Here is a 24,343-nt window from a genome sequence, read left to right as displayed (position 1 = left end):
AAGCCCCTCAGAGCACCTTGTCTGAGTCCTCTGCTCGGCGGTGTGAGGTGGAGGGAGGACGTTTGAGGCAAGGCATTCTGTGCTCTGTTCTGTTCTTTGAAGCTGTGCATCCCTTAAACGGTAGTGGTCACGCCATGCTGAGCACACCCCAGGTGGGGTGACAGCATCGCCTAGACAGACACCTCCAGCCCATGCCCTGCGCACCCCACCCCGGAGTGAGAGGATGATGGACACGCCACAGAGCTCTTTTGCCGGCTTACACCTGCGTGGCAGGGCTGTGGTGAGTACTGACATCTGTAGTGGCCTCGAAGTGCTCAGCACCAAACTGGACACATGAGAGTTGCTGGCTCTGGACTCGCTGCCCCTTGCCTGGGCACACGCAGTGTCCCTAGATGAGAGTGGGCCAGGCAGGAGAGCATGGGCGCTGCCTCGTGGGACTGGCCTGCCCAAGGGTCCCCCACAGGCCCAAATAGTGTGCTCTCCAGGTGTAGCCCGCACCCCCTGGGGACACCCCCTGCCCTGGCCAGAAAGCAAGCCCACAGAGGGGGACTCGACACCGTACTGCAGCGGGAGCCCCACAGACCAGGCCTGTGGCTTTGTTGGTTGGAAAACCAGAACTGGGTGCTTAGCGTGGGTCGGGCTTGGGTCCCATGGAATCCTGGGGCCAGAGTCTGCTCTACCTTGAGAAATAGAATTGCCAGGTGCCCAGAGCTCCTGCGGCCAGGACCTGCATGGGAAGCCATGGCCCCTGGGCAAACCCTAGGCCCTCACTGTCTGTCGGTCTGATCTTGGCTGTCCCCACCCCGCCCTCGCCTGCCATCGGGGCCTCCCACGCCCCATCCCTTTCCCTCTCTCCCCCTTATTTCTGCTCACCCTTCGGGCGCCCTCCTGCCCTGGGGTGGTAGGGTCCCCAGCTGTATGTCTTCCTAGTCCCTAGACTTTGCCTGGCAGGTGACACTTTCTGGTCAGTGTTTGCCTCCTGCCAGCCCTTCCAGCTAGCATGAAGGCACTGGGAGGCCGGGGTCCTGCCCTCAGTGTCTCCTGACACGTGGCTCACACAGAGGATGAGGTCCGCGGGGCGTGGGGCAGAGTGAATGAGGAAGTGCTTACTCCCTGCTGGCACCCTGGGTACCTTTGGTGCTTTTGGACAGATTGGCTAAGTGAACAGCCGTTGCAAAATGGTGAGTGTAAAGTTTAGGAAGGGGATTTGGCGTTTAGTGGGGAGAATAATGAAGGGGCCTAGAGAAGGAAGCATTAGGGGAAGAGCAGAACAAAGATCAGTAAGTCGAAGTGGAACACTTCTTCCCCACTCTGGAAAAAGGCACCTGCCAGGCGTAGGAAGCAGCGGCAGCAGCAGAGCCTGGAAGACGGCTTCCCTCAGCCCCTTCCTGGTCTGCAGAGTGTTTGTTCTCTTTCTCCCTCCTCCGTCTCTTCCTCCTGCATTTTCTGCACGGCTTTTCACTCTTGGAAAGATGTAGAGGAGGAAGACTGTGGATGCCTTCCCGACCCTTGCAACCGCTGTGGGCGCCACCGTGCAGGGGCACCGACGGGGCAAGGGCTGAACCCACCCGCTGGAGCCCTGGGATATCACCAGGGGGAGTGTGGGCCAAGAGGTGTTCTGTCCTGACACCAGCATAGCCCACTGTCACTCTTGTCATACAGCTATGCCGTGCGACTCCGCATAGGTGAAAACATGCAAGTCTCAAAGAGTAGCCTCGGTTTCCCAGGAGTTAGAATTTCCATCAGATTGCTTAATTATGCAAAAAACAATGGGCTTATCATTTCTTACTTTTTTCTTCAGGATTTCTACTTAGAAAACAGGTACTTAGGAAGTAAGCATTGAAAGTTTCCCTGAAAAATAGAAAATATTTTGTTTCCAAAATGTGTATTACACTCAACCTTGAAAGCATGTGTTTCTCCGGCAGCACACAGTGAGGCACATTCCACCCTCAACCCGCAGTGTGCATCTGTGTGCAGCTAGGGATGGACGCATTTGTTAAATGGAAAGGAAACAATTTAAATGTGGTTTGTTACTTGACTCAGTTTGAAAGTTCACTTCGTTGTCCCAGGGCTGTCTATTGTGTGGGGGTTGTGCAGCTGCCTCTCTTCTCCTGAGAGAGGCCTGTTCTTTGGGTAATGGACATTCCTGAATGTGCTTCCTCCCTAGTGGACCCAACGGCAGCTAGTCTTTATTCCCAGAATGACAGCGGCAAGAACCACTGGAGTTAGAGTCAGACCACCAGAGCCCTCCCTGGAGGAAGCTTGGGACAGTTATCAGAAGTGTTCAGCCCAAAGCCTCCACTTGCCAAAAAGCGGGACTCTGGACCCGGGTTTCTGAGATGACGAAACTGCATTTGTTTGTGTTTGCTCTCACCGACACGTCCTGTGCCGATACCAGCATGTCATGTTCAGTCGGGGTTCTAAGAATAAATCAGGTGTTTGTGTTTGCAGAAACCAGCTAATCCAAAACTGACAGAAACCTTTGGTGTTCTAAGTTTTCAAGGCCCAACTCCTTTAGAAGGGACGAAAGGGCGCCCTGGCTGCTCCGGGCTGACGCTTAGTCCCAGACGTCTGGACAGTTGGCCTGCGGGAATTCACATGCACTTGTGTCACCAGTTTTTCACTTTCAAATTCTTAACCATTTGGGCTGAATCTAGACAACATTCTCATGTCACAGATTGTGTGCAGTGGAGTTTTTTAAGTTGAGGTTATAGTAGTGATTGTACCTTATCAGAAATTAGGATAATTTCTGAGGGCTGTGAATTCTTCTGAGTTAATTTCCTTCAATGTGGGTTGTGGTGAACCAAATCTTGCCGCTTCCACAGAGTGCTTCCTCCCCCTGCTGGCACGACTGGGAACGACAGCCTCCTGCTCAAGAGGCTTTGATTTCCTTTTTAATGTGCATCCCAGAGTATTCACAGCCGTATCACCCGCCTGCAGTATTTATCCTTACAACCTCAGATAGTAAATCCGAGTTAGACAAGAACCCCACAGAATTATGCCATCAACAATATTTGGAATGTAAAAGCCAAGAGCTTTAGATGATCCTAAATTATTTAAGCACTTTTTTTTTTTTTTTTTTGAGACAGAGTTTCGCTCTGTTGCCCGGGCTAGAGTGAGTGCCGTGGCGTCAGCCTAGCTCACAGCAACCTCAAACTCCCGGGCTTAAGCGATCCTACTGCCTCAGCCTCCCGAGTAGCTGGGACTACAGGCATGCGCCACCATGCCCAGCTAATTTTGTCTATATATATTTTTTAGTTGGCCAGATAATTTCTTTCTATTTTTAGTAGAGACGGGGTCTCCCTCTTGCTGAGGCTGGTCTCGAACTCCTGACCTCGAGCAATCCACCTGCCTCGGCCTCCCAGAGTGCTAGGATTACAGGCATGAGCCACTGCGCCCAGCCCTAAGCACATTTTTTAAAATGAGATTTAAAATTGTATTTGGACAAGCTGTAGCAGCCATTAAAAGCCACAGCACTTGAGTCACAAAGGAAGACTACAACAGGTAGGATGGAAAGGAACTCAAACGCACACAGACAGTTTGTTCTGGAGGTAGCAGGACGTCCTGGACTAATATCTCTTGTTGTCTGTCCCTGAGAAGTAAAGCAGTGTCTCAAGTGAGGGTTCTGCTCAGAACTTCACCTTTCAGTGCTGTATCACTTTGAGAATTTATCATTTTGGGCATTGGCAGCAGGTGTTTGAGGTTTCCACCGGCTGTGAAATTGAGAAACCCCAATTTCTCAGTGTGAAATAGTTAGAAATTTCACAGTGAAGATTTATTTCGTTTCTGCACTGTGGCTCCAGAGTGTAGTTTTTCTTTTTAAGTGTTTTCCTTCCACATCAAAGATACCCTCCAGTTTGGTGGAAAACATTTTTAAAACAATTGAAGGAGAATGACGTCCAGGACCCTGGAGAGAAAGGAAATGTGAACTTTGGTGTTTTAAAAAGGCCAAGCTGTCTGAAGCCTCTTGGCTGGTGACTCCTCCATGCCCTGATTGGAGTGGGGGTGCTTTGCTGGGGCAAGGCTACTGTGGGGGTTCATGCCATTCTCATCACCATCTGAAGTGCCGGTAGTTGCAGCTGAAACAATAGTAGCCCAGCTGTGCTGCTGTTAATCAGGTAGGTTTCAGTGAATTCAACAGAATCTGCCACTTCATGTGTCAGCTGCAGCCCCTCCTGGGGAAGGGGCCAGTGTTCCTTGTCATTCAGGTGGACGGGGTTCTCAGAAACAGCACCTTAATAAAGCTGATCCAGACTGCCAGCCTGATTGTCACCCAGGAGCCAGGATGGGGAATTATTTATTAATTTTTGAGACAGGGTCTTGCTCTGTCACCCAAGCTCAAGTGCAGTGGTGTCATCATAGCTCACAGCAACCTCAAACTCCTGGGCTCAAGTGATCCTCCTGCCTCAGCTTCCTGAGTAGCTGGGACTACAGGTGGCACCACCACACCAGGCTAATTTTTAAATTTTTTGTAGAGATGGGGGTCTCGCCATGTTTCCTAGGCTGGTCTCGAACTCCTGGGCTTAAGCAAGCCTCCTGCTGCAACTTCCCAAAGTGCTGGGATTACAGGCATGAGCCACTGCACCTGGCCCAGGATGGGAAGTTAAATGATAAACATGGCCCTAACTGAAAGTCCAGAGCTTAAAAAATAATGAGCTGTCATTTTTGTGCTTGCAGGGAGGGATTCCAGCATCATCTCTTTCCCTATTTAAGTTTTCTCAGCCCCACTTTTGTAGTTTTTAAGCATGTTTACATTTCCAAGGAGCACTATTTGGCTTCCTTTTAGAAACATAAAAACAGGAGAAAGGAGGCAATATGGTTCTGCACATTTCCATAAATGAAATCAAACCAGAAGGGCTCAGTAGTCTCAGTGCCACTTGGTCCTCAGGCAGCTCTCTCCTGAGAGGCCTGGAATCCAGCCTGGGGTCAGGCTGAGGCTGCCACCCCAGGGCAAGCTGGAGCACACCCCCAGGAAGGTGACTGATGCTTGTTGACTTCGACTTCTGTCTTCTCTGATGCTAGCTTGTTCCGTAGACAGCCAGTGAACATCGGATCCCTTGAGTGTGGAAAGCACCATGCTGGTTGCTGGTGACAGGGAGATGAGCCCAAGGTGCCTCCTATCCTCAGGTTCCCACGGGGGACCTGGGGAGACCCACAGGTGACTGTGCAGTTATTGTGCAGAATGGCGAAGGCTGCAGAGGTCAGGATGGGTTCTCTGGGGGCGCAGAGCTAGGACCAGGTCCCACTGTCGAAGAGCAGGTGGCCTTCGCCTGGGTGGGCTTTTCTACGCGCAAGCCCGGAGGTGGGCAGTGCTATGCGACTGTGTGGGGGTCGTGTTGGCCAGTGGGGCTGGCACGAGGGTGTGTTTCACAGGGCACAGAGCTGGAAAGGTGGGCCGGGGTCAGATCCGGGAGGGCCTGTGCGTCCAGCTAAAATACACTGTTTCCGGAGGTCTGACCGGGTACTCTTGCCCGTCTCTATCTGCTTCAATCTGGAAAATGGGTCACGAAGAAAAGAGTGTTGCCAGATAAATAGAATATAGGACATGCAGTTAAGTCTGAATTTCAAATAAACAGCAAATAAGTTTTTAGTGTAAGTCTGTCTCTACGATTGCATTGTTCATTGTTTATCTGAAGTGCATATTTAACTATGCATGCTGGATTTTATTTACTAAATTTGGCCAAACTGAAAGAAGATACAGCAGAATGTATTTATCTTGATAAGTGTTACCGTTGGAGGTTATAAACCCGACCAAGAGCAGAACATTAATTAAAATCAAAGGTGTAGCCAAAGATATGTCATCAAAGCAAAGATAAAAAAATTATAAACCTCTATATTTGTAAGTTGTTAAATTATGCTTTACATGCTAGGAAATGGGTGTAAATATGCTGTATGCGTTAACTTATCTTCCTGTAAGTTGTACCTACAGAACATGACAGTACAACTACTGTGTCATAAATTTGATCAATTTGAAACTAGTATTCTAGCTGTGATAAAAGTTGAAATATACCAGTAGTTTTGCTTGTTTTAGAATAAAGAAGCACTTTGTGGGGATGAGTTATATAATTGTCTTTGCTTTAAAAACAACTTTCTGAGACTTTTGAATTGGCTATCTCTTCCTCTGTAGACTTCTCTGTAGCAAGCAGAGGATCAAAGCATTTTGGTCCAAGGAGTGGTGCATATATATATATATATATATATATAGAGAGAGAGAGAGAGAGAGAGAGAGAGAGAGAGAGAGACATATATAAATTGCAGTATATAGATATTTGAAATGCAAGGAATTCAGGGCTTGGGGACAAGGCATCCAGAGAATCTGACACTCCGGCATTTTCATTCTGTTTTTCTTCCTGCTCCTCCTTCCCCTGGCATGCAGGGTGGTGGGGCAGGGCTGGTGCAGAGGGGCAGAGGGTGGCCTTGTGAGGGCCCAGGCATCTAGCTTGGATGGGTGCACAAGCCCTGAGGACAGAGGCCTGGGGGTTTCCAGTGGGCGGGTCACAGCCCACCCTGCCACCTCTCGGACTCTTGCTGCCTGGGTGGCTGGTTGCTTGGGCCTTGTGTGGCTGAGGAGGGTGCAGTGGGCTGGAGCAGTCAGCCCTGCTGACAAACAGGGACACCTGGGCACCAGGTGGGCCGGGCGAAGGGGGTGCCTGGCACGTGCTTGAGGAAGTGGAGAGAAGGGTTTCGCCTCGACTCCTGCGGACAGACGCCCGCTGTAAAGGACCCCCCACTATAGCCCAGGCTTTCAGAAATACCTTTGCCCTATGTCCGGGAGCCCCTGGTGGAGTTTCCATGGGCCATATGCTCTGTGGCTTCTTAATTTCAATCGGTTTAGGAAATCATTTTTATTTCTTTTGCAGACCTAGTCAATGAATTGCCCGAAAACTGAACACCCCTTTGCACTGTCAAACAAAACTAAACAAGAACTTCTGAAAAAATTCAGTTCCACGACTGATAATAGTACTGAGGTTTGGTTGCAGCTCACAGGCTTGGTGACATCCTAGGTCACATGAAGTATAGGGGAGAGGCCAGTGTCCTTGGGAACCTAACTTACCCCATCCCTGGGAAGCTGAGGGAGAGAAACTATGGTGGGAAGGGTTACGTTATGCACTGCTCACGAGGAGACAAAAGCACTCCGAATCCTCACACCTTGGGCTATAGCATTTTAAAAATAAAATATTGTACCGCCCAACAGACACTCAGACTCAGGGCTCCTGGTGACTGTCACAAGCACAGATGCTTAGGTTCCTGGAAAGTGCCGAGAGTCATGCCCACTTTGGTTTTCTCTAGGCAAGGATCTGACATTTTTCCTTCCAAACATGGCATTTAAATGTCTTGTCTAAACAGGGGCTCCGTTTACATGGGCCTTGTGATCTGGGCAGCTGTGGCCGGGAGAGCAATCCTTCCCCATGTCACTGTGGGGTGGATCCCAGGCCAGCCTCCCCTCACTGCAGCCACCACGCTGGCAGGCTGAGTGGTCCCGGGCTAGGCTCTGGCCCAGGCTATCCCCCCGGCGGGGTCTTACACCTCCCTGCCCCTCGGTCTACCGCCCGCTTTTCAGATCGACAGCATCGACTCCAGCACAGACGTCGATCACTGGGTAGCTGAAACTTCAACGGGGTTTAGAGCAGGACATTCGGAATAGCGCTGTATGTCCCTGAGGCTGAGAGGGTGTCCCTGGACATCTCCGTAAGGAGGAGTACACCGGGGGGTCGTGGGTGTCTGTGGTGGTGTGTTTAACTGGCAGCACATTTGCTGGCCTGTGTTTTTGATTTTGGTATTTCTGTCTCAATTCTAGGACTGGTGGCCATAAAGGATGCACAGGACATAGAGACGCGGCTTAACGAGGTGGAGAAGCTGCTGAAGACCGTCATAAGCCTGCCCTGGAAAGTACGGCGGCGGGCGGGCTGGCCGGGGCTGGCGTCTCTCGGGTTCAAAGGGCGCCCACTCCCCCAAGTAACTGGTCTGCCCGCTCCGTCTCACAGAGCCCTTGTTTCCACGGGCCACCCCGCCCCTGAGGCCTTGCGGCGCAGCCTCCCGAGAGCGTGAGAGCGTGAGACGTGCACAGTGACTGCGGCCAGGCCAGGCCAGTGCAGTCAGCTCCAGAGCGTCTGCACGGCCCCCTGGGCGTCAGCATGGGGGGTCGCCACTGCAGAGGAGCAGGGCCCCCTTCTAGGCAAACAGACGGGGCCACTGGTGGGAGCCATTCGTTTTTAGTAATGACTATGTTTCTTCCCAGTATTCTAGGTCAGAAGTTGTGCTCACTTTCTTTGAAAGATCTCCTCTGGATCAGGTGTTAAAAAATGATAATGTACATAAAATTCAACCCAGCTTCCAAAGTCCGGTCAAAATATCAGGTAAGTGCTGCTGTAAAGGTGTTGTGGGGGGGCAGACTGCTGTTGGTGGCTGTGGTCGGCAGAAACCTCCCCGCTGGATGGATGTCTTCACTGTGGGCCACACCCACCACTGGGCTCCAGAAAGATAATCCAGCAGAACTGTGAACACAGGGAGAGAGACTGTTGGCTGAATTCTGCTAAGCAGTGTGCTTTCGACCTGCAGTTCATACGCTTCCTACTTCCAAAGGGATTTATTTGGCGTATATGTTGGAACTTACTTAATAGTATGACGATGGAAACATTGACGAGCCATTCTGAAGTGAATTACTAGAATCAGTAAGTAGTCCAGACTGCTGAAATGAGAGTTCATATCACGCGACCCTGAATTTGGTTCTTGGTTTTAGGGCAGCCATGACCAAAAGGGACGTGCACATTTTAGGTCTTGTTAGTGTTGACATGCGACTGTGCCTTCTAGTGTTGAAGAGGCAAAGGTCAGCAGCATGAGATGGACTTGTTCACAGAAGACCTGCCGCCGGCCACCCGCAGGCTGGGTAGAAAGGAAGGAGGGGGAAGGCTGGACTTCTTGGCCAGTCCGAGTTGGGTGACTTGGGGAGATCTGGGTTGCCGTGTCCCAAGAACACCAGACTTGCTTTTTGCAGTGCTATTTTGGTGAAGGCTGCTCAGGAGCATTTTGCAGGAGAAAGAGCTCTGTCCTGAGAGTCTCTAGGACTGGGTTTCCCCAAGTGAGGGGCAGTCACCTTGTGACCTGGAGGTGACATTTGAGTGAGGTGTGAGGTCTTGCTAGAGTTTGACGTTGGACAGGGAGGGGAGACAGCCATGAGAAGAGACACAGCTTGGCCAAAGGAGAGCTCCTACATAACCACGTGGTCAGGAGGGAGGAGGGAGAGGAGGGAGCTTGCGTCCACCCTTCCATGTCTGAGTGGAGGATGAAGGAGGGACTTGGAAGATAGTGGGGAAAAGTCAGCAGAGGAGAGGGGCTCTGAGCCCAGAGCTGTCTACTAGGAAGGAACTGGGGAGACAGAGGAGGACAGTGGGGATGGAGTGACTGATGCTATGGGCTGTGGAAGAGTCCTTGCTGAGTTACGTGCCACAGCAGGGATGAGATTCCTAATTGTGTGCTTGGGAGAACTGGACTGCGTGGCAGGTTCTGGAGCCCAGAATGGAAGATGAGTTTGTAGATATGACTGTGTGTGTGCAGCTCAGGCAGTATGAACGCCCGGGCTTGCCTGTGGCTATTGCCATTTTTTTTACTCTTTTTTTGGTTTTGTTTTTGTTGACCCATAATTTTTATACATACTTATGGGGGACAGTGTGATGTTTTGATGCATGTATATGTTGTGTAAAAATCAAATCAGGACATTTAGCATATCCATCACCGTATACATGAATATTTCCCTGTGGTGAGCACATTCAGAATCCTTTCTTCTAGCTATTTGGACATGTTCCATACAGCATTGTTAACCACACTCACCCTCCTGTGCAGTAGAACACCAGGACTTACTCCTCCTGTCTGTCTGTAACTTAGTACCTATTGACCAGCCTCTCACTGTGCCTCCTCCCCTCCCAGGCCTCCAAGAGCCACTATTCTACTGTCCACTTCCATGAGATCAGCTTCTTTTGATTCCACACACAAGTGAGATCATGTGGCATTTCTGTTTCTGTGCCTGGCATGTGTCACTTAACATAATGTCCTCTAGGTTCATCCATGTTGCCCCAAATGGTAGGATTTCATTCTTTTTTATGGCTGAATAGTATTCCATCATGTGTATGTATATACATAGCACATTTTCTTTATCCAGTCACCTGTTGATGGGCACTTACGTTAATTCCATATCTTGGCTGCAGTAAACTTGGGAGTGCGGACACCCCTTTGACATGCTGATTTCATTTCCTTTGGACATATACCCAGCAGTGGGATTGCTGGATCATATGGTAGTTCTATTTCTAATTTTTTGAGGAACCTCCATACTGTTAATGGTTACGATAATATACGTTCCCACCAACCATGTATGAGAGTTACACTTTCTCCACATTTGTGCCCACATTTATTTTTATCTTTTTGATAATAGCTGTTTTAACAGGTACGAGGTAATATGTCATTATAGTTTTGATTTGCATTTCCCTGATGATTAGTGATGTTGAGCATTTTTTCATAGACCTGTAGGCCATTTATATGTCTTCTTTTGCAAATGTCTATTTAGGTATTTTGCCTATTTCTTAAAAGGATTACTTGAGTTTTTTTACTGTTGAGTTGCTTGAGTTCCTTATATATTCTGGATATTAGCCCCCATCAGGTACATAGTTTGCAAATATTTTCTCCCATTCTATAGGTTGTCTTTGCATTGTGTTGATTGTTTCCTTTGCTGAGCAGAAGCTTTTTAATTCTATTTTTCTATTTTTGCTTTTGTTGCCTGTGCTTTTGGGTTGTAAAAAAATCTTTGCCCAACCAATGTCATGAAGCATTTCATGTTTTCTTCTAGCAATCTTATTGTTTCAGGTCTTAAATTTAGGTCTTTATTCCATTTTCAGTCGATTTTCGTATTGGTGAGAGAGAGGGATCTAGCTTCATCTTCTGCACATGGATATCCAGTTTTCTCAGCACCACTTATTGAAGAGGGTGTCCTTTCTCCATCATCTCTTCTTGGCACCTTTGTTGAAAATCAGTTAGCTGCAAGTGTGTGGATTTATTTGTGTGTTCTCTACTCTATTCCATTGGTTCATGTCTCTATTTTTATGCCGGTACCATGCCAGTACACTACCATAGCTTTGTAGTGTATTTTGAAGTCAGGTCGTGTGATGGCTCCAGCTTTGTTCTTTTTGCTCAAGATGGCTTTGGCTATTCAGCATCCTTTGTGGTTCCACATCAATTTTAGGATTGTTTTCTCTATTTCTGTGAAGAATGTTACTGGTATTTTGATAGGGATTGTGTTGAATCTGCAGATGGCTTTGGGTAGTATGCTGCTTTTGATATCTATCCAAGGTAGCTTCCAGTGTCATCTTAGAGACAAGAGCAGGGAGTACAGGAGCCCCTCCTTGGCTGGCACCTGGTCTCTAGAACATTCTTTATAGGTTAGGCTAGGTCATTTATCCTGGTTGAGTGTCTATGGGTCCTAACTTCACAGGGTTGACTGAAGGTTCTGTAATCCCAGTTGTAGTGTTGAATTTCACATTTCATAACCTGGAGCGTGGGGAAGCCTCTGCTCTTTAGTCTCAGTGGGAAGAGTTCTGGCATCCACAGCTCTATTTTGGGCAAATGAAAGAGCAAAGAGCAGAGGAATCCTCTTAGTCCTTGTAGTATGGGAGGGGCTGGACCTTTGCTCTGGGATGACCAGGAGGCCCCTGAGTGTGAGAGGGACAGACTAGAGCTCCACGGAGTTGCCTCTGATCCAGTAATTCCTTATGGTGCAACAACCCAGAACATTCCCCAGCCCTTTGCCGGCATGTCCTGTTTTTATCCATACCTTACATGAACCCTTGGCCTGTGTGTATCCTAAATGGTTGCAAGTAATGAGATGGAATTTAACAGGGATAAATGGAGAGTCCCGTGTTGCAGTTTTAAGTATGTTCTCTTTGCCTTTTTGCAAGGGCTGAGGACAGGTGTTGGCCTGCTGCTGTCATTGGCCTTCTGTTGTGACTGGGGCACTGTGTTCAGGTCTAGGAGAGCAGGGGTCCTGACCTCCTGTGCAAGTCGGGACCCCAAGTCATGCGGGGTGTGGTGCCTGCCCCCGGAACATGGCAAAAGGTGTCACTGCATCCAGAGCAGAGGCCTGCGATGGGGAGGGGTCGGCAGGGCTGGCGGACACACGTGTGGAAGGGCAGCTGGAAGAGGATGCTGCCTCAGGTCTTGGCAGCTGCCACTGGAAGGGGGTGGGAGGTGGGCTGGTGCCGGGCCTGTGGGTGGAGTGACGGTGGCTGACTTTGGCTCAGCATAGAACCTTCTAACCATATAGGTGGCCTGTGGCTGAGAGTTGCAGTGCAGAGGCTGGGGGCTGTCAGAGCTGTTGCTGCAGGAGGCATAGGCAGGGGACAGCCCCTAGCTTCCCAGAGCTGACAATCCCTGACTCCTCTGGGTGTTTTCTTCTCTGTTGTGCGCGGAGGGTCGCTGAGTCTGGGGGTTCTCCCTGCGAGACCCGCCCATCGGGCCGTCTCGGCTCCGAGGCTTGGGGTCCTCAGCAGCTGAAGGCATGGCTTCCTAGCCTACATCCGCGCGTGGGTGCGCGGGTGGCCGGGGCCCACCCACCGGGTGAACTATGACCACCCCAGGGATGCTTTTTAATGAAACTGCTGTCTACAGTAGCACCGACATCCGTTTGAGAAACAGTTCGTGCACGGGCACATTGTGCTATGGGTCGTAGTCCGCTCTGGTGTGTTTGTGGATTCCCGGGTCCCGGCGTCACCTGCGTGTGTCCACACGGCTTTCTCTCTTGTCTTCCCCTCCCCAGAGCGCAAACCTGAGGGCCGATGGCAGTCATCCCCAGATTCGGACTCCTGAGGTCGTTAATTTTCTTAAAACCTTATCCTCAGGATAAAGCCCGGTCCCTTGGTCTTTCCGTGTGCGCCCGAGTCTGGGCCGTGCTAGCCTCTTGATTTTGTCACCTCCGCTGGAAACCCTCAGCGGGGACTGCGGCCAGCCTTAGCCCGTGCTGTGGCCCTGCGACCTTGCCCGTGCACTTCTGCTCCGGTGGCGCCGGGCGTTCCTGACCGCGCCCTGTGCGGCCCAGCTCCACCCCAGCCCCCTCCGTTTGTTTCGCTGCTGACAAGTGGCGTTTAGCGAGGCGGCGCGGCGGCCACGCTGGCCTCTTCCCTGCGCCCGTGACGCGGGCGTGCACGCGCTGCACACGCCGCTCCCCGTGCCCCGACGTCTCCTCCGAGGCCACACAGGTGGGTGTCAGGGCCCCCACCAGATGGCGCCGGGCACCTGCTGCGCCGGAGTCCCACCGTGCTGGGGCCACAGCGAGGACAGTCCAAGGACTGGGGCCTGTGAGGCTGTGGACCGGCGCGGCCCTGACCACGCCTGGCCCTCGTCCATCCAGACGCCTGTGAAGTGTGAGAAATGTGACACTGGCTTGTGCAGCGCAGAAGGAAATGCAGCCCTCAGCCTCGGGCTGGCTGCTCTGCTCCCGGATTTCAGTCCCAGAATCTGATCGTTCAGGTTTAGGGGGCTGGGAATGAATTATAATTTCATTTTTCATGAATCCAGTATCTGTACCATCTCAACCTTAACTTACCACATAGGGATAGCCCAGTTAGCCACTTTGGGTTTTGTCCTGCTGAAGTACCTTGAAAATACAGTAGTAGAAAAGAAGGTTTGAAAGGGAGAAGGCTGCATAATAAATGCTTTCAAGGCTGAGACTAAACGTGTGCTGGCTGAGAAAAGGAGTAGATGAATTACTGACGTGGAGGGCTGGGAGCCTGCATGGGGCATATGAAGATATAGCTGCGGTCGGAAAAACAGAAAAGTCACCGTCAGGCAAACAGGCACAGCGGTAATTGTTGCTTCCTCAAAAATGCTCCATTGATTGATAGGTGCTGAGACTAGTAGGTGAAAGTTTGAGGTGTAACAGGATTCACACAGTCTCAAGGCGTCTTCCCCCAAGAAGTGTATTCACTGCCAAGGGAAGGATAGTCACCTTGCCGGGAGACAGCCAGCAGAAGCCTCTTTACCCCAGTGATGCAGGCCGACACCCCCAGAAGCAGGACCCCCGACATCACATACTCCTCCAGCATGCCGTGCTGAGCACAATGCAGCATTGCTGCGCGGGGTCCCTGCCAAAAATGCATCACCTCCGTCCAGTCACTGGGAAACCTCAGACTAACCTAAACTGAGGGATGTTTGCTGAAATAGCTCCCCAGTCCTCGCTGAAAGTGTTCCCGTTGAGAGAGACAGGAAAGACAGAGGAACTGTCAGAGGTCGTAGGAGACCAAGCAAGGCACAACCGCTGACCGCAGTCAGGGACCCTGGAGCATGTCCAGAGCAGAAAAAAGGGATGTTAGTGGGAAAAGTATGAGTAACGGAGGTCTTTAGTGAACAGTACTATCCCAGTGTTAATTTCCTGGATGTGATCAAGGTAAAATACCATAGTCAGAAAACGATAACATTAGGAGAAGCGGGTGAGGGGTATACAAGGTCTCTCTCTCCCCACTGCTTTTGCAACTTTTCTGTAATTCTAAAATTAGCTCAAAATGGAAAGTTAAAAAAGGTGAGACATGTAAGCAGGGCTCTTGTTTGGGTGAAAAATACAGACGTAAAAAAGTGACTTGAAAATGGGCTATTTCATGGAATCAGTTATGTATGCAACTAAAGAATTAAATTGGCCAGCAATTTTTGCTATAGGTACTAAACTGACTTCTGAGAAATTCACATTTGAAGTGTGTTTGAAGAGAGGCTTTGGACACTGTAATTTTTCTTCAGTCATAACACTTTCTTCATTTATTTTTTATTCATGTCACAGCAGATACGGAGACATTACCAATAATGATTGTAATAACTGTTATTTGTCGAGTATTGAGCCTCCAGCGTTTGTCAGATTCTTTACGCATAGCATCTCATTTAGTCTACTCCCACACCCTTTAGGAAAATACCGTTATCCCCATTTTACAGATGAAGGAGCTGAGCAGGAAGTAACCTGCTCCCCAGACATAAGTGGCAGAGCTCTCCCTAGGTGGCCGAGTCTGTGTGCTTTTCCATCTGTGTGTGCCTGCGTGAGTCACACTCCACACTGCAGACCCTCCACACCTGCTAGTGCTGTGGCTAAAGGCACATGGCAAAGTTACCAAACGGAGCTCGCCACGAGTCCCTCTCCCTTAGCAAGATCATCTGCTTAAAGTGGTGGTCCCTACGTTTAGAGGCTGGCTAGGGCTAAATGCTTTTTATCTCTTTTTAAACTTCGGGCCACCACTAATTTGTACAGCTTTATAATTAAGAAATTAAGACTTTTTTGTTAAAGCGACCAAATAAATAAAAATAATAAACTGTGGCAGATTTTGTGCTCCCTTTTTAACTGGCACAGGAAGATAAAAGCCATGCCTGTTTCCCAGGTTTTAAGTGTGCTGTGGTCTGATACTTGCTTATGTATTAAAAGACAATGTGCTGTTCACTAAACCATCCCTTTCCAAACCAATTTGGAATGAATACTGGGAAGGTCGTTGCAAACCTGCCAGCTACATAGCCTGGCTTGCCCAGAGGTTAGTCAAGGCCCTGGGGCTGATGGAGGTCGGAGGTGGGACCCCGGAGGGACGCAGAGCTTCTGGGGACCGTCTTTAGTGAAATGTGCTGCGTCTGAGTGAGGCCTTCTCGGACTGGGCCTGAGATAGCGAGGGCCATGCAGGAGCCACCAGACACACCTCAGTGTCCTCCAGGGCCCAGCCAGACTTGCAAACAATTATGCCACATTTATGTGCAAGAAGACTTCTTGTCATAGGCAATTAAGGAATGATTTCTGACAAGTCTATTGGGGGGGGGCTGATTCCATTTTCTAGGGCTTCAAAGTTCATATTTAAGAAAAATTAGGTATGCAAAGTAACTCTTAAGAAATTTGTTCAGAAATGATTTGCAGCAGTGACATTTGTTTTAACTTGTAGCCCTCCCCCCAGATTTTCTTGGCAAAGGGGTGGGAGAAAGGGGACGGGGGCTGTCAGCTAGCTGTACGGGGGTTGCTTTGAGGTTTTATGTGCTTCCTGAGAAAGACAGATTTGGGTCGGAGTTAATAAAAACAATAAAGAAAGTGGTTCTGTGCTGACACCCATTTTAAATTGAGAGGTGAGAGAATCTTAATCTATCTTGTTAAGATTTAGCAATTTTCAAAGTCTTGCTTGTTCAGCCAGACTTTGGTAAGCGTCTTCTCTCTGCCCTTCTTGCACCTGGAGATGGAGCGACCCGGACCCAGCACCGACTCTCCATGGGTTTGCAGAGCTCCTTCTCGGGACCTGCGGCCCCTGCCAGGTGGTCCCGGGAGGAAGGGAGGGACAGCCAGGAACTGACTCTCCTGTGCAACATGAGCAGCCCCTTCTCCAAAACGTTAGGCAGAAACTTTATCAATTACTGAGCACATCTGATTGATGAATTGTCACTTTGATCTCACAAGGGAAAGGAGGAAATCTGTTTTTCTTTCTTCATTTTTGTGTATTAGTAGTTTCTTTCCCTAATTCTCTCCATGTGGAAGGAAGTTCAAAGAACTGAGAATTAAATACCTAGAAAGATTAAAAATAAGCAGAAAATGACAATTTCAATTATTAAAAAAAACAATTCCATACTTAGAAATAAACCAATCTAAATTGTGTTAAGGTGTAAGAAAAAAATAAAGAAAACAATCCCCCAAGCAACTAAGTCACTAGATGCCCAACAACACTGGACGCTGAGCCGTGTTCTTGTCCGGCGTGCCGTGCCAGGAGGCGACCCAGCGCTGTGTGCAGCTGTGTGTTTCGTGTGTTGGGCCCCAAAAGGGAAGCTGATAATGCCTTGGATTGGAGAAGGCACCGAATTTGCAGTGTATTTAAGCATGACTTTTACAATGAGGTCAATAGAGGGCCTGATTTACGAGGACAGAAGTCCTGAGCTTGGAGCTCAGCTGACTCCAAGCTGAGGCTGGGAGGAGCCAGCCTCACAGGGAGCTGGAGGACGTCCACGCCGGGAGAGATGGTCGTGGTGACCAGACTTGCTCATCCATGGAGGGAAGGGATGGAAACGCAGTCCCTCGGGATTTGTAAATAAAGCTCCAGCAGATAGTAGGAAGAAGAGAATCAAGCCACACTTGCTTTTTGTGCTTGAACAGATCAGATGATGTAATGGAATCCAGGAGTTCGTGGAACTTTAAAGTTAGAAAGACCCTCAGAGATTTTCTAATAAAGTTTGAGATCTTTCAGTGGAAGAAACCGAGTCTTAAGGGCACAGAGCTCTTGTCAGGCTCCACGTCATCTGTGCCAACCCTTCCAGCCTTGGACGAGCACCAGACTTCCTCCCTCCAAAGCTAACGCCATACGGCCAATGTAGACATAGGAAGTTGTTTTTCTTTATTGGCTTTTCTATATTTCCAAAATCTGTGCTTATTGGGAAGAAATCCATTTAGTTACAGAATTATACAAAGCAAAACAGTGAAAGTCACCCACTTTCACTGGAGTTTAAAATGCACGCTGATCTCAGTCCATCTGCACGACTACCCAAGGTGGTAGATATCGTTCCTACCTCCCGCAGGCGAGAGCCCAGAAAGGTGGGTAACCTGCACAGGGTCCACGTGTCTGTGTGATAGATCTGGTCTCAGACGCAGGCTCACAGATGTGAGTCCGGTGCTCTGTCCTTCTACCCCAGCTTTAAGCCCATGGGGAAGGGTGCGTGGGGAGGGTGCTCAGACAGCCGGGGTGTCCTTGTGTGGGGAGTGACCTGCCTCCCGGCTCACACAGGGTCAGCAGGTGGCTCCCGTGGGCTTGGCCTCTGCATGGCAGAGGGGTCTCTTGAAACGTGGGGGAGAGAGGGAGGCAATAGGTGGAGGGGAAGGAGGATGATCTGTGTAAACCTGAAACTCAGACCCCTCCTGAACACTTACCTTATTGCTTTGGTTTTCAGAAATCATGAGGTCCAATGGATTTTGTTTAGCAAATACAGAAACAATAGTTATTGACCACAGTATACCGAACGGAAAAGACCAGCACCTGGGTGTGGATCCTACGGAGCATTTGTAAGTACACTGATTTAAATATCATTTTGTAGAAGAATCTCTGAGCCACCAGCCCGTGCGGAGCTGGGCTCACTGCCCATGAGGAGGAGGTGGATGTGCCCAGAGCCCCCCAGCAGTCCCTGCCCGTATTTGCCTTTTCTGGAGTCTGGTGAGATCTTGATTCGTAAACCTTGTGGGAAGACCGAGTTGCTGGCTGTGAGGGGCATTTAGGAGAAGTTGCAGGCTCCAGGGCCCAGTTCGTGCTGGGCCATGAGGGGTGTGATGGCTCCGTGCCCAGGGCCCAGTGCCGGGAGGCCCACAGGCCCTGCGCTCAAAAGGCCTGGTCTGGTCCCCTGGGCCTGAGACATGTTTGCCTCATGTCCTTGCGGCTCACAGGGTGGAGTCTGGCCCTCGGGCCTGCTCTGAGGAGCGGAGGGTGTGTCTGACTACTGAAGGCTGGACAGCCGAAGGTTGGACGCCCGTCTTCTCTGTTCTTTCTGCCTCTGATAAGAGAACTTTTGGCCGTAATGTGTGTTCTAGATGGCACCCGGAGCACCATGAGGCGCAGCTGCCTTCAGCCGTGGCTCTGGTCCAGGCATCTCCTTGGTACATTACTGGGGGGCAGGGTCCCCAGACAGCATGAGAGGAACTTGGCTTCTGTCCATGCCACAGCCAAGTGCAGGCTGCTTCTTGGTTGTGTGAGCTCAGGAAGTTGTCTAACCTCTCCTAGCTTCTCTTACCCTCAAGGGGGACCATTCTGCTCTCTCAGGGTGGGCTACTTTGAAGACCACAGATGATGAATGTACAATGCTGGCCCGGGAGCCCCTGCAGAGGCAGCTGCGGCTGCAGCCTTGCCGTGGGCCCAGGAGCGGCACAGCCAGTGACGGCTCAGGTCTAGTCCTCCCACGTGTTAGCCTGCCACCATCACAGAGGAAAACTAGGACTCAGCCAGGCACACGTGCCAAGACCCACCTCTGGGCCACTGGCCACAGGAGACAGTGTGACCCCAGGATGAGCCTCCTCTGCTGGGCCCCTGCTCTGTGACTGAGCACGGGACCCCTGTCAGGCTTGTGGGACTGGCACGGGCCAGCAGTCCCCACCTTCTCAGTTCTCAGGGTGTCTCTGGGGTGATGGTGTAAGAACCCTTCACGACGGAGGTGTCACGGGCTGCTGGAGAGGCTGAGGCGAGGGCCCTCCCGCCTGCCCCGGCGCCCTGCCTTGCTCCACGCGGGGTCGCTCCCACACGTACAGCTCGTGCGTTCGGCACCTGGGGGGCTCCTGCTGCCAGGGCTGGTGCCGTGGGGGGCAAGGCTGTGTATATTCATGGAGGGAGGTGGGAGGTCCATTAGCTTGGTGGGGTGTTACTAGCCAGGCGGTGTTTAGTGGAGAAGACAGATGGACGCCCCTCCTCATCCCAGTTGGGCAGGTCCTAGCTCTGACTCCACCGTGGTCCCCAGGGGAACCCTGTCTGTCCCTGAGAGGCCCTCAGCACCCTGGAACAGGGCCAGATGTAAGCAGTGGCTTCAACTGTGAGCAGTTCTGAGCTGAGGAGAAAGGGCAGAAGTGTGGCTTTCGCGGCTGCCCAGGGCTCTGTCTGAACAGGAATGACAAGTCTCGCATAGGCGGCCACCTGCCCCAGGACACCTGGCTTCCCGGGGGAGAGACCAGCGAACATCTCCATGATCCCAGGAAAGCCTGAGGAAGCAGCACGCGCCTCCGAGCTGCTCAGGGGAGCGTTTAGAGGGAGTTCCTGATGGGCTCACCGGGCGTCTCTCTGGCCGCCTGCTCTGGGGCCGCGCGGCTGAGCGGATGGTCTAGCGCAGGTGCGTCTCTCGGGAGCCGTGTTTCAACCCTCCACGGGCTGTCAGGCAGGCCGGGTGGGTGGCCGGGTTGGAGGTCATGGAGAGATGCCGTTTGTGGAGCTGGAGGCCTCACCCCTGCTGCGGCCACCACAGAGGCACTCAGGGCTCCGTCTGCCCCAGGCCTGTGAACCCAGAGCAGGCCGGTGGCAGGGCTCGCACGACAGAGCCACAGCAGGCAGCCCTCACTCTGGCCCAGGGTCGAGTGGGCACCAGTGCCCGGGACCACAGACTCGACTGCACTCAGGGAGCGGGTGTGCGCAGTGGGCACGGGATCGGTGGGGACAGCTCTCTTTGCTAGTGGCATTCCTGGTTGGCTAAAGGGATGCCCAGCTCTGGGAGGTCACCAGGGCTGAGGCATTTGGTAGTTCTGCTGGGGGCGTGGAGGGCAGGTGGATCCAGGCCTCAGACCCGTGACTTATTTTTCCCAAGCCTCCCAGCTCTCCTCCTTCCTCATGTCCTCGGGGTCGTCCTCTGACCTGGGTGGGGAGGTCAAGTCAAGTGGTGGGATGCTGTCTAGGCCGTCGCTGCCCTGTGCCTCGCCTGGCTTGAGCCCTGCCTACATGCCCGGGACTCTGCCTTGGGTTTCGGTCCAGCACTGGTTTGGGGGAAGAGATTTAATTCATGAGGACGCAGTTGGAGAGTTGCTCTCATCTCCGTGAGCCCCGCCTGCCTCATGAGCCACGGCTGCACGGTTTCCTGTCCACAGCTAGGCCGCGGCCTCATGCCCCCGGGGCGGTGGGCCACAGGGAGGCTGAGGCAGGAGCTGGGCACCAAGAGCCGGGCCTCGCGGCTGTTTGAGGAAAGCCCACCTTTTCAGCCTGTTCTTTCCAAACGTTTTAAAGCTGTCATCCCAGCCCTGTCGTTTGAGGTCGGCGGGATTCTGTACAACATACTCTGTGGGGGACACGTCTCCGCCCAACCCCCCTGTGCTTCAGTGCCTCCAAGCCAGAGGCCTGGGGCTGTGTGGTCTGGTCACCCCAAAGCTGTCCAGATACAATTGAGGTCTTACAGCTGTCCGCTGGGCGAGGCACTGGGGACTGACACAGGGACGCGGCATGCGGGGTGGGCTCCTGGGACAGCAGAGGGAGGCGGCCTGCCACTGCCCACACGCCCACGTGGCCTGCCGCGGCTCGGCTGCCTTGTAGGTTGGGGAGAATGGAAATAGCACAGCAACACCTCTCGTTTCCCCTCCTGGGGGAAATGTCCTTCTTAGGATTTTTTTCTCAGTTCTGCATTTTTAAAACTTCAGAGTCTTTTTCCAGCCTAGGAGGTGGCGTCTGGGTGGACGGGGAGTGGAGGCAGCTGCAGCTCTCAGAGAGTCCGCGTCGGGGGGCTTTCACGTCCCCTACACCCGGGCACACACTCTTCCCTCAGCTCCCCGCGCCCCACATGAGTGCCCCACGTTCCAACACGGAACCCGAATCAAACAGGACCCCCTGCCCCACCCCCCAGCCCCCACCGTCCCCGTCACCTCCACGGGGCTCCTGCCCTGCCCAGCCCCCTTAGCGCTTGCCATCTCGGCCACAGTCAGGCCGGGAGCCGCGGCCACGCGGGCGCTTCTCACCGGTCTCTGTGCTGTCTGTGCCACCCGCTCCCTGAGGACAGGCCCTGCCCGCCGCGCCCGCCGCTGATGCCAGGCTTGGCACACGGCAGCAGAGGGCGGGTGGTGGCTCCGTAACGGAGTGAATGGAGGCCAAGTGCGGAGAGCAGTCCCCAGGGCAGTCTCAGCCGAGAGCTCTGGCAGTCTGATTCATACCCATGGCTCCTCGCACCCTCCCTCATGGGCGCCGACAGCCCGCACCAGGGGCCTGCTGGGCTCCCCGGGGGGTTGGCCTGGATCCCTCGGCGCCTCCCACCAACCGCCTCCTGCCCCGTCTCTCCCCGCGTCAGCTGGGGTCGATGAGCTGGCATCGACCAGTCGATGAGCTCACCTCTGTTCTTTCCAATTTCAGGTTTGAGAACGGCAGTGAGTTCCCCTCAGAGCTGGAGGACGGGGACGACCCAGCAGCGTATGTCACCAACCTGTCCTATTACCACCTGGTCCCCTTTGAGACGGACATTTTGGACTGAGCCTCCCTCCCGCACCTCAGCCCGGACTGCAGCTCTGACGCTGGCCACCGCACGGGCCCCGCCCTGGACCTCCTGCAGGCCCCCGGCCCCACCGGCCATCCACACGCACAAGCTGGGAGTCCTGCAAGTGGAGCAGCAGGGACTTCTGGTGGCTCTGGCCGACCACAAGGTCTGCAGGGACTAGGGGTCGGGTCACAGAGGTCATGAGGCCTGTGTGCGGCGGGGTCTTCTCTCTCCATGTGACTGCACCAGCTTGCTCCTCTGTCCCTGGGCCTTGCTCCCTGCACTCGGTGCTGCCAGGGTGGGGACGGGCCCTGCCAGGCTCTGCTCTCACTGTCCCTGCCTCCTGGGAGGAGCGTCCCTCTTGGCCAGAGGGCCCGGGGCCGCTGACCACCCAGCTCCTCCCCATTCCCTCACACGTCCAACGCACAAAATGTTTCAAGGGGGATTTTGACGAGCTGCCACGCTCTGGACGACACAGGATTCCCTGGGAACCGGGATTCGAGGCCTTTCTATTCTGCTTTGCATCTTCCATCTGGAAACTGGGTTTGGGTCAACCCAGAGAGGTGTTTACAGAAGGTCAAGCTCAAACAGGCCGTGCTGGCTGCAGGGAGAGCGGAAGTCAGTGAGATCGGTGCCCACCTGAGCTAGGACCAAGAGGTGACGATTGTCCTCAAGAGGGAAGGAGGCCCACGGGCATCTCCCGGCTCAGGCTGGGTGCCCGGTGCTGCAGCCACAGCGACCCTGAAAGGATGGGAGTCTAGGGGGAAACTGAGGCTCCACTGTCCCCCGGGGTGGGTCTGGGTTCTGTGAGCTTCTCTCCTCAGTTTTACTAACGACCAACATTTGCTAATGTAAATAATAGTAAATTATTGAGAATTCTAATTCTTTTACACAGTCTTTTTAATCTATTTTAATTAAATAAAATCTGTCACTCTACTTTGGTCTCTTTAAGATGCTTATGTGTAAAGGTGTGGTCAGAAACCAAACGCTGACCCCTGGGGCTGGGCCCCTGTGCTCGCCTTGTAAGGTGGTGGTTTAGGAGATGTGTGTGTCTCACCCCAGGGAATGATCTGTTCAGACTGAAAAAAGGAAAAACAGCCTGGTTTTTGTTTTGTTAAGTTTTTGACTTAGGGTTTCCCCTCTTCCCCAGTTTCCTCTTTGGCAGCCACAGGAAGCCTCTTTGGTGATCCAGCTGTAAAAGCATGTGGGATTTCTGTGGATTTTGCATTTCCCCTTCTGCCGTGCAGCTGCGCTCAGTTTAATCCTGATTTCAAATAGGCTAGTAAGTGGCTGACCGGGACTGACCAGTTGCCAAATTGACCAGAGTCAAATTCATTTCTGTACAGGATAAGGCTTCTTGCTCGGCAGTTAAGGTGAGAGTTGATCAACATGTTCAATTAATTCCCATCTACCTTTCAATGACTGATTGTGGATTGTCCTCACTGTCCACATTCCACAGAGATGGAACTGTCCACGTTCTCGCCAGCCCTACAGCCACTGCAATGGCAGCTTCCTTTGCTCAGGTTGTATGTTTCTGTTAAGACCTGAGTTTGACTCCCCAAGTCCCCCTCTCAGCCTTTACTGAAGAAGCTGCACTATCCCTCCTCAGCGTACAACAAGGACTCTCAAGTTGGGGTCAGATGTGTGGACATTTGTTGTCCTGTTAAATATATCAGAGCAGTCTCTGGCTTCTGTTCTTTCTTAGAAAAACCTGATCTTCTAAGTCCATTCTTCATGTTCCCATATTTGAAAGAGCCATAATACAAATAAATATTTCTTTAAGCACAATGATACGTAGTTAGTGGCACTTAGCATCACTGTGGGAAGACAGTGCGGAGTGGTGGGGCCTGCGGCAAGTGGGAGAGCTCACGCACCGCGTGAAGGGAGCAGCCACTGCCGCCCGGTTTAGTGGATTGTTTTGCCTGGAAGTGTGGACCCAGTGTGGCCAGGTCTCCTGCTTTTTTGATAGAAGCTAGAAATCTTATTTTTATATGAAATATCCTAATTTTGAAGTGTTGGCAAAAAGAAAAACAGAAGGAACTTGACCAAGTAAAAGAATGAAGAATTTCCAGCCTCTAAACTGTCAGAGAATCAACAGCAGAGTAGTGCAGGTTCACATGTGAATTTTCACTCCAGCCCACATATTCCTCCAGGGATCTGCTTCTCCTTATTTGGTCTCACGTCCCTCCTGCTGCCCTGGCAACCAGGAGACCCCTGGCAGCAGTGGCCTGGACACTCCCTTTTATTACTGACAGTTGAATGATGGCTACTGTCATGAGCCTCATTTACTACATTAGACAGGCCCCTGCAAAGTGGGGTGCAATTAAACCAAATTCTTTTGGCAGATCAGATCATTTAAGTCACCTAAATATCCTTTTTGAAAAGAACCTTCACCAAACAT

General features: G+C 51.8%; 1 protein-coding gene across 1 annotated transcript in view; it reads left to right on the top strand.

Moving 5' to 3' along the window:
- Window positions 1-22,878, top strand: part of PXDC1 (PX domain containing 1) — a 28,443-nt gene extending 5,565 nt beyond the window's left edge. The window contains exons 2-5 of the mRNA XM_045551600.1: window positions 7,799-7,890; window positions 8,240-8,357; window positions 17,917-18,028; window positions 21,822-22,878. Of these exons, the coding sequence (XP_045407556.1) occupies window positions 7,799-7,890; window positions 8,240-8,357; window positions 17,917-18,028; window positions 21,822-21,939 (440 nt within the window). The 3' untranslated portion in view covers window positions 21,940-22,878. The remainder of the gene's footprint in view (window positions 1-7,798; window positions 7,891-8,239; window positions 8,358-17,916; window positions 18,029-21,821) is intronic.
- The last annotated feature ends 1,465 nt before the right edge of the window (window positions 22,879-24,343 follow it).

The sequence above is a fragment of the Lemur catta genome, chromosome 5 (assembly GCF_020740605.2).
Source record: "Lemur catta isolate mLemCat1 chromosome 5, mLemCat1.pri, whole genome shotgun sequence".
NCBI classification, from domain to species: Eukaryota; Metazoa; Chordata; class Mammalia; order Primates; family Lemuridae; genus Lemur; species Lemur catta.
This window is presented reverse-complemented; position numbering and strand designations above follow the sequence as displayed.